The 9876-nt window shown below is 36.4% G+C and overlaps 1 protein-coding gene across 1 annotated transcript; it reads left to right on the top strand.

Moving 5' to 3' along the window:
- Window positions 1-2589: 2589 nt before the first annotated feature.
- Window positions 2590-9205, top strand: LOC117996746 (centromere-associated protein E-like). The gene is made up of 3 exons (XM_034984900.2): window positions 2590-2726; window positions 5579-6812; window positions 6990-9205. Exons 1-3 carry the CDS (start codon window positions 2704-2706, stop codon window positions 8670-8672), a joined length of 2940 nt encoding a protein of 979 aa, XP_034840791.1. The 5' UTR covers window positions 2590-2703; the 3' UTR covers window positions 8673-9205.
- Window positions 9206-9876: the final 671 nt, after the last annotated feature.

Raw genomic sequence — 9876 nt, 5'->3', positions numbered from 1 at the left:
TACCAAATTTCATCAAATTCGGTTAAGCTGTTGAGCCGTGAAAAGCTAGTAGATAGACAGACAAATACACTTTTGCGTTGATAATAATATAAGTATGGATATGCATAAATATTTTTTTATAATTTCCATAAAAACTATCATCATCATCATCATCATCAACCGATAGATATGTCCACTGCTGGACATAGGTTTCTTGTAGGATTATATTACCGACCTGTGTGGTATACCTATTGTTTCTAATGTAATTTCCACAAAAACTATTAGGCAATAGCATAAAGAATTTTGTCTTCGACATTCTGAAGTAAATGTGAAATGGTACAGAGTCATTAAGAAGGCGAGGAAACAAAATGTGATATCCTTCTTGATATCGTGACTTTGGTATGTCAGCAATCCATTTCTTCTTCTTTTTTAGGGTTCCGTACCTCAAAAGGAAAAACGGAACTCTTATAGGATCACTTTGTTGTCTGTCTGTCTGTCTGTCTGTCTGTCTGTCTGTCTGTCTGTCTGTCTGTCTGTCTGTCTGTCTGTCTGTCTGTCTGTCTGTCTGTCTGTCTGTCTGTCTGTCTGTCTGTCTGTCTGTCTGTCTGTCTGTCTGTCTGTCTGTCTGTCTGTCTGTCTGTCTGTCTGTCTGTCTGTCTGTCTGTCTGTCTGTCTGTCTGTCTGTCTGTCTGTCTGTCTGTCTGTCTGTCTGTCTGTCTGTCTGTCTGTCTGTCTGTCTGTCTGTCTGTCTGTCTGTCTGTCTGTCTGTCTGTCTGTCTGTCTGTCTGTCCGTCTGTCTGTCAAGAAACCTACAGGGTACTTCCCGTTGACCTAGAATCATGAAATTTGGCAGGTAGGTAGATCTTATAGCTGACATTTGGGGAAAAATCTGAAAACCGTGAATTTAGGATTAGATCACACAAAAAAAATTAAATTGTGGTCATGAACTAATAATTAGTATTTTCAACTTTCGAAGTGAGTGACTATACCAAGTGGGGTATCATATGAAAGGTCTTCACCTGTACATTTTAAAACAGATTTTTATTTATTTTTATGCATCATAGTTTTTGAATTATCGAAATCATACGACTGTAGTACGGAACCCTCATTGCGCGAGCCTGACTCGCACTTGGCCGGTTTTTTCTCTTCGATAATTCGTTCTTCTTCTGCACAACAAAGAAATAATAATCAAATCCTCTTCACTGTCGCTCATCTTGCGACGTTGTTGCTCGTACGCGAACGGGTATAAAAGTGACGCGCAAGTGACGCGAGGTGCCGCGTACTGAAGTTGTAGTGCGGTAGGCACCGTCGAGCGGCCTGAGGTGAAGCGTTCTGCAGTCGGACTGAAGCGCCGCGCCGCGCCGCTCAGGTGCGTACGAACCTTAAGATTAATATACCAAAAAAAAATCGACTGTAGTACGGAACCCTCGGTGAGCGATGTCCAGTTTTTTCTGTAAGTGCTGTCTTTTGGTTGGGTTTAAAATAATATAAAAAAACATGTTCACAACATTTTGGAAAGTTACTTAAATTTGGGGGTTTTAACAACTCTATATTACATTACATTTTAAACTCTTTATTATATTACATTTTAAACTTAATGCGACCGCACCCCAACGCACTTGAACATCGACTCACAGACTACAGTTGCATCGACTGACAGAACAGTGAACACAGACCAATAACATATGTGACAAAACGTCACATAAGTAGTTTGCGACAAATACAAGATAACGCTCTACCACGGTAATATTTAGATAACATTACCGTATATTATTATAATCTTTGTATTACCGTGGCTCTACTACGAAGCCGAAATTAGCCGACTGTATCTTTTTAAAGGTCAATGTTCATCACTTTCGGCCGCGTACTGTACAAATATATACCTACGCGACAGGTCGAAATGGGAATCGGGGATGAAACGCCCCACACTTACATTTAGGTACCTAATAATATGTGACAACGCATATTGATCCATTGCGATTGTTAAGCAAAGTTGACCCAAGTCGGCAACTAGAATGGGTGGCTGATTTTAGAGGTCATAATTTGGACTATTCGGTACTCTGTGTCTCGGACTGTGTAGACTGTAGGTAGTCTCAACCCTCAGCAATGAGGAATTCGACCATTAAGAAATAGTTTACCTAAGCTTTAAATATATTTTTTTACACCTTTTAAATAGAGTGTTTGGTAATCAATAAGCCTCATATGTATTTGTCTGATATACTTAATAGGCTCTATTGAACTCGTATTGCTGTAAGAATAATATATGCAAAAATATGCTAATAATTTTCATATTAAAACTTTCTTGTTAATGCAGACCTACCTACATAATAAATAATAATAATTAATTAGTCATAACTACAATTTAATTGTGTGAATCCGTAAGACCCGTAATGTTTCGGATAGAAACTGAAAACTGAAATAATTGAAGGCCATTGCGTAGATATACAAATTGAAAACATCGTATAGCTATAGGTAAGCTAAAGGTAAGTATGTATTGATATTCTTATTTTTAGTTAGTCAAGTAGTTGGTCAATGGAAAGAAGCATTCGACATTTGCGTTAATCGGTTGAACATCAGCAAATCGCCAATCAATATCGGCTGTGGTAGATCGTATTCGTAGAGTAGGATTCAGTGATCGATCGGCAGCGGTGGTGCGCGCGCGTTCTCGCTGTCACAGAGTATATACGCTGTCATGTGGAACCTGTGACGCAACGCGAACTGAAGATGTCACTGTGCAACACTTTCAGGTACGTGCAGCAATCAGGGCGTGACGACGAGTTGCCGATCATAACATGTAATGGCTACTTATTTACTATTGATACGAATTCAATCTTACGGATTAGCGCGTCAATTTTGTTTTCTGTACTTACTGGTTTTTAAACGTAACGGACTATATTTAAAGAAAAATATGCGGGCCCACTGCACGAAACTCTTTATTTAAATCTCCGCTCTTTTATACATTTTCAACTAAAATATTAAACTGAATAATATCAAATAAGTACCTAGTAAGATATTAATATTTTTTATGTTGGAATAAGATATTTAAGATTTAAATAAAATATTAATCACGAAAAAAACACAAATAAAAGGTCCGTGGCAGTAAAGGGCTTCCGAGACGGTCAAGCACGTAGAATTTGCTTGAGTCAAGCATTTTAACCGTTTACAAAGCTTGATGCTTGAGTCAAGCATTTACGAGCTTGATGCGATTTTATATTTTTGCTTGACGCGACTTTCGGACATCGTCTCTATGAGAAAAGTGCCGTTTGCTTGATCAAGCCGCTTGACGGGCGTATCAAGCAGCTTGATCAAGAAAAACAAATCTATAAGTGCTTGACCGTTTCGGAAGTTCTTAAAATCCCGCGGAAAAACCTAACATTTTTATACTTATTGACTTTTGATTTGAGCATGTTTCAAATCTTCGAATAAATAAAAAATTTACAAAATCAAAGCCCTTTAGAAGTAGGCAGTTAAGTAGGTACTAGTAGGTAGAAATAAATTATTTTTGTAACTAATGCTTGTATTTTCCGCTTCAATAATGAAAGTGCTAGATTAGAACACGATTAAGTAAACCTATTCAGTACTAGGTACGTGAAATTAGCATCCTCAATTTATGAACAAATTGTCTTCGAGCACAATCGTTCCACAACGAAAAGGTAAAACAACGTAGTAAATTAACTACGAATTGACTTCTTGCTGCAACAATATTTACATGGTTATTGGTTATTAGACATGCACCCGTAATAAACTTGTTTGTTAAAAATAGCTTTCTCTCAATAACAATTATTATTTTAGCCATATTTTCTAAACATATATTCCATTGTCCTTTCACTATAAGCGCGAATATTATGCCAGATGGACTGTCGGCAGGTATAAGTACCAACTTGGCACGACAAACGACGGAAGGTTGAACTTGTCCTTTATCCTTAGTCTACCTTTTGCCACTGAGCTATTGATGCTACCTATAATAGGTAGGTAATAAGTTTTGCTAAGAAAGATACAACTTTACTTGATATGAAAACTCCTTGATGTCTTACACAATATAAGTCCCGCAAATCGCTAATGCGCGTGGCCGCAATTTTAGTGACGTCAGCACTAGACTGAAGTTTCGAGCTGATGGTATATTTTTATTTCAGCTGACGTCAAAATGATGTTATTTCGATGTAAATGAGACATGGTTCCAGCGCAATAGCAATTTGCGGGACTTATAATTGAGGGGCATCGTTAAATTTAAAACTTTTATCAGCCACATGCTATGAGTATAAAGTCACTTTAGTAGTCTATTTTAACAGCTCTACAGACTGTCTGTGGGTCAGAATTTGTTTCCTTTAGTTTAAAAAAAATATCATGCCAAATATTTTTATCCTGACTCGCGTAGCTAAGAAATATAATAATTATTAAGCTTCTCCTCACCAAATTTTGGCTATGGTAGACAATTTAACAGAAACAGCCCAGTTACCTCGGAGAAATTATAGTGCACAGTGTGTGCGCAAACCTAGGCGTACCTTATCAGTTATCTCTATTCGCTCACTTTCATAATCCGATGGGAGTGCAGGCGTAGTAAGATCAACGGCTTTACGTGCTTTCGAAGCATGGGAGCTTGGAGAGGAAGTAGTGGTTAGGTTTAAATCGTGACCCAGGATTTGAGCCAGAGAGACTTCATGATCCGCAGCTAATTAAGCTAGCCACGAGACTAAAGAGCCTGCTATGCGTTCAGTACGGTCAGGATTCAGTTAAAGAAATATCGCATCAGTCGTCTTACAAGTTAGATATAAATTATCGGGAAAGCGTAATTTTTCACACTGCCCATTGTGTTCGGTCAGCGAGGATTTCAATTGCAATGTACAAGGGCACACCTTCTTATAGGAATCTAACACACAATAGAACATAGTATTTACGAGATCAGGAATACCTATTTAATACATTAACTATCATGTTTCTTATGTTATAACAACCAGTGGTAGTGACCTAGTGTAAGAAATAAGAATCAGAATAAAAGAAAATATTGTGCCTAATCGAATTGCATGAAAATAAGTTTCCTAAAAATATTTTTGTAATAGCAATAATACAGGAATGTCGTATTTGAAATACCCAGTCATAACAATCGGAAACAATTGATTTAAATATTTTTTTTTTTAAACAAGACATAAGCGAGTGTTCCTTATGAATATTACAATGGGTCGGTGGTTCAAAATACTACGCAGGTGCAATTGTTTAATAATAAAATTGCAATAAGATATACCTAACAATAGTTTCCATCCGTTTCCTTTTACACATTATACTTTTTTAAACAACAAATTCGTTTACGTGTGTCTACCTACCTAACGTTAAATACAATGTTAAATATAAATATAGGTGTATTCTGTCCGGGTATAAATCATACTAATATGGAATTATCAGGCTCAGAACTTTTACACTAGCCGTAAATTGTTAATGCTGGGTGATTTCGCGATTTTTTTAATAATTTTTCTTTTATTAGAAATGTGCGTGTTTAAATCCAGTTCGATGGCTTTAGTTGTCAGCCTAAAGTAGACTAGCAGCCTTCAGTTTTCATTATTGCTTTATGTTTACATGGTACTAAAACTGCACATTTCTATTTCAGGTTATCCGTTCTATGCTTTACATTTGTGTTGTGGAACATTGACGTACCGGTAGCAGCATTCACGCTTCGTCGCACAACCAGAGACATCGATTCCTACAGAGATCTTGCTCAAGAGGAGAGCGTTCTACTAGAAGTCAAGAGGGAGTTAAACGTACCTGATAAAATACAGATAACTGAGAATAATACTACTGAACACATTAATAACAATAATAATTTTACATTTACAAGCCCTATAGTAGAACTTGAACGAGATGTTATAACGGAACCGGATTCAAATAATTATTCAGACGATCGAACAACAAGTTTACCAAATGAGACTCTAGTACCAGAGCAAAGCATAATTGCTGACAAAGTTATTACAACCGAAAGCATTGTAGATGTAATAAATACAGAATTACAAACAATAACTACTGATTCTATTTTGGAAAACACATCTCCATTATTTGTTGATAAAATAACTGATACAGAAACTACAACTAACTTAATAGATGTAACAATATTAAGTGAAATTGATATAAATGAACCTCCAACGATGGATGTAATGCCATTGAATAAAACTAATATTGAGGAATCTAATCAAATTAAAAATAAACAGGAATTTTCGGAATCAGAATCAAATGTAACAGAAAAAGCTACAAACAATGTTAAAGAACAGAAACATTTATCACAGAGTCCAAAAAAATCACGACCCATACCTAAATGGAAGAAATACAAAATAATTGAGAGAAAACGACCATTGATTTCATCTGCAGAAAAGCTAAAGGAAAGAAAGAAAGAAGATAACGTGGAAGATATTTTGAAAGCGGAAACTAAGCACGTGCGGGTTACATTACAGGATACGGTAACATCTGATATACCATCACTTGAATCATTAAAAAATGATCTCCTATCTTCAACTCTAAAGCTTCAGACGTTGGAGAGCAAAAGTAGCGTAGCTTTGAAATCATTGGTTACAGAGCAAAACATAAGCACACCTATTAGTTTAACGCCTACAGAAACAATCTCAGCAGTTGGTCACGAATCGAAACGAGCTGGGTTTCTGAATTATTCAGGACAGACTACAACTGCAGATTTTATTACTGATATGACCACTTCAGAAATAACAACTGAATCACTAAATGCAGAAGTCACAACAGAGATGTCTGATTTGAAAACCACTGATGAGCCACAAACAAAAAATCTCGATATTGATGTTCAGGAAGATAAGAGTAAAATTGGATCACTCATTGTGTTGGTAAGTGTAAATGATCGTAAGACATTTTTTCAGTATAATGAATAGTAGCATGTTTAATATGACTCGTGTTTTTGTCCTGGCATTCCTCTATAACACTTGTTCGAAAAACTATGCCATACCTACTATATTTGTAAAATTTACAATTAATGCAGTAATCTATTCTTGTTACTTTTTCAGAACGAGGACGCTATTAAAGAAGAATTACTGAAGGAGGAGTTAATTAATAATCAGGAAAACGCTAAACATCAACGGGAAGAGCTCGCTAACAAGTCTGATTTCACAGAAATGAAAAATCGAAACCCTGAAAATTCTGCTGAAATCAACTTGTCTTCGGAGCTAAGCGTTAAACCAGTTAATAGCGACAGATCAAAGAATAGCAGCCTGTATACTGTCAATCCTAATTATAAACCGATGAAAAAAATAGAAGTTGTACCTCCTAAACAATTTGTTAGAGACCCAGATGACAACAGCTGGAGGAATGAAAGCTTAAGCTCGCTAGGCATTGTTTTTAAACCGAAAAACTCTTCTAAACCTTTCACTCAAGTCTTAAAAAATAAGACAGAGACAGAATGGAACAATTTGTCAGAAAAAGATATTAAAAATGATTTGCCTGATCTAAGGGAAAGATTGCAAAAGATGGCTGAAAAGAGAAAATCTAAACGAAAGAAGATTGACTCGTTTGGTAACGTTGTTTACTTTGATTATGAAGAGAATAGTAGCTCAGCGGAACATGCAGGAATTACGATAGACGAACTTACTTCAACCGTTACTACATATTCACCTGCCTTGCAAAGCACGAACCAAACTAAATTGAATTCATCTTTAATAACAGAAGGTTTTAATAAAATTTCATATTCAACTAGGAAACCCAATAAATTTTTCCATGAATATTACGATAGCACGGATGAAGACGACAGTGATTATTTAAATATGGCACAGATCGACTTGAAGAAATTCACTACTTCACTCAGGCCCAGTACTCCATTCCATCCCGCAACAATAATAGCAAATCAGCCCGATTGGCTCAAAAATAGCAATAAACTTTCGAACAACGCATTTCCTGAAAGAAAAGCCACCGTCCAGTATTTCCCACCTCTGACAACAAAAAAAGTTAATGTAAATGAATATGACAACGGGTTTAATTTCAAAATGGAATCATTCACAACCGAGACGGATGAGCCGAAACTTGTTTCTATCGACAGACCGACGACACCTGTGACTGTAAACACTGTCGCCAGTACGTCTGATTACACTAGAAATTTGATTTTAAGTCAACCACACCTCACGACCGACCCGAGCGTTGCCCTAATTGATGATGGCAGTTTCGATAGAGGCACTTATGTTATAAAACATTACAAAGACTTCTTGCACGAGGCGGCAAAGGACGCCGAATATGATAAGAATTTAGGCTACGAACCATACACCGAAGCTCCAGTAGAAGGGGTGACCAAAGCAGACTTTATTAGGTACGATAAAGAAAAACCAAGAACAATAGACAGTGGGTACCCTTACGAACCACCATTCCGAAAAGATGTCCTGCAAAGATTCGTGGATGATTTCAATCACAATAGTGAACGGTATAGATCAGATTTCCCCATCATATTTAACAGTAGCATTGTTCACGGAGGCATGCAACACGGCAGAGATCTAGCTTCGTCGAGAGCTTTCATGCGGAGTTCCTATAATAGTGATATTTTTAAACCAAAGATTCCTTCGCAGAAGTCTTGTGAACCGAATTGTGAAAAAATAACAGTTGAGTTATCGCCGGCTTATGAGTTACACTATTACGTGCCCGATCAGGAAGAAAAAGAAGAAGCGGTCCCCCAACCAGTTACACTGCCTTACAAGTATTCATTATGAAATTAATTGTTTTAAACGTAAGGTTACGAGTATGTCGAAGTATCATTAGACATAAATCATGTAACCTGTGTTACAGTATTGTTGGTTTATGAACAAGTCCAACCAAAAATACAGGTATTTATTTTAAAATAAGGTGATAATTATTGTCTGACTGTAAAGAAACGAGTTACCTATTTAAGGATTAGCTAGGAAAGTTTGACAGTAGGTACTTTTCCAATAGTTTAATACTATAGATACGGTATATGCCTACGTCGTTATTCTTAGTTCTATGTAAATAAATGATTTGTATAATTATTTTGTCTTCTAAGCCCTTATTTATCAGAAGACACTTCTTAAAAATACAAAAATCTTCTCATGAATAAATTTTCGTAAATATAAAACATTTTCTACATAAGTTTTATGTAGTAGGTACGTACCAAATATTAAAGATAGAGTGAAATTCGGGAGTAAAAAGGTGTACTCAGATGTTGACTGTTGTGCTAGTTTGTGCGGTTGATGTTTTGAATTATTTTAATAAAAATTGTGTAAAAATTGGTACTTACTTTCATTTTGTGACAACATCCCTGAATCTCAAAAGGCACTCACTTCTTTATTGTAAACTTGTTGTTCTTTAATCGTTAGTGAGATGTAGGTACAATGGGGCCGATTCTCTTGTAGGTACATAATCTCTAAACTAAACTAAATTAACAGGACTAAATCTAGTGTATCCTTTCCCGCAAGCAACATTATGACAGGGATAGCAATAGATTTAGACGTGTCATTTTAGTTTAGTTTAGAGTTTGTGTACTTACGGAATTAGAGTACCTACTGATTCTGAGCACAACCTAATTTTAGAGTATTCGAATCCTCTTCTTACCAATGTAATATGAAAAGGACAGACGCAGTTTGACAGTTTTAAATTTAATTTTCAGATGGTAAGACCCGTGATTTTAGCGCACAGTCGCGAACCTACTGTTTAAATTTGTAGCGTGCACTAAAATTTAGTCTTTTAATGTAAAGTTCATGTTCTGTCCCTTTTTAGCATTGTTAAAAAGAAGAGGATGCAGACGGAATTGGTGCCATTATAACTGTAAACGACTAAAAGGCTAAGTGTATGCTGAGACGCAGGCGCCGTAGTTCAGAGCAGACTTCGTAATAATATATGAACGTACTGAGAGCTGCGTACGCTACGGCGCAGGCATGTGCGACGCAGACATCACGTGTC

The sequence above is a fragment of the Maniola hyperantus genome, chromosome 3 (assembly GCF_902806685.2).
Source record: "Maniola hyperantus chromosome 3, iAphHyp1.2, whole genome shotgun sequence".
Taxonomy (NCBI): Eukaryota; Metazoa; Arthropoda; class Insecta; order Lepidoptera; family Nymphalidae; genus Maniola; species Maniola hyperantus.
Note: the sequence above shows the minus strand (reverse complement) of the source record. Positions and strands in the feature narration are given on the sequence as shown.

Bases quoted from the DNA above. Each gene is read 5' to 3' on its own strand.
- LOC117996746 (XM_034984900.2), top strand. From the start codon at position 2,704: ATGTCACTGTGCAACACTTTCAG. The intron at 2,727-5,578 runs GTACGTGCAGCA...TTTCTATTTCAG, and splicing joins TCACTGTGCAACACTTTCAG to GTTATCCGTTCTATGCTTTA. The intron at 6,813-6,989 runs GTAAGTGTAAAT...TTACTTTTTCAG, and splicing joins TTGGATCACTCATTGTGTTG to AACGAGGACGCTATTAAAGA.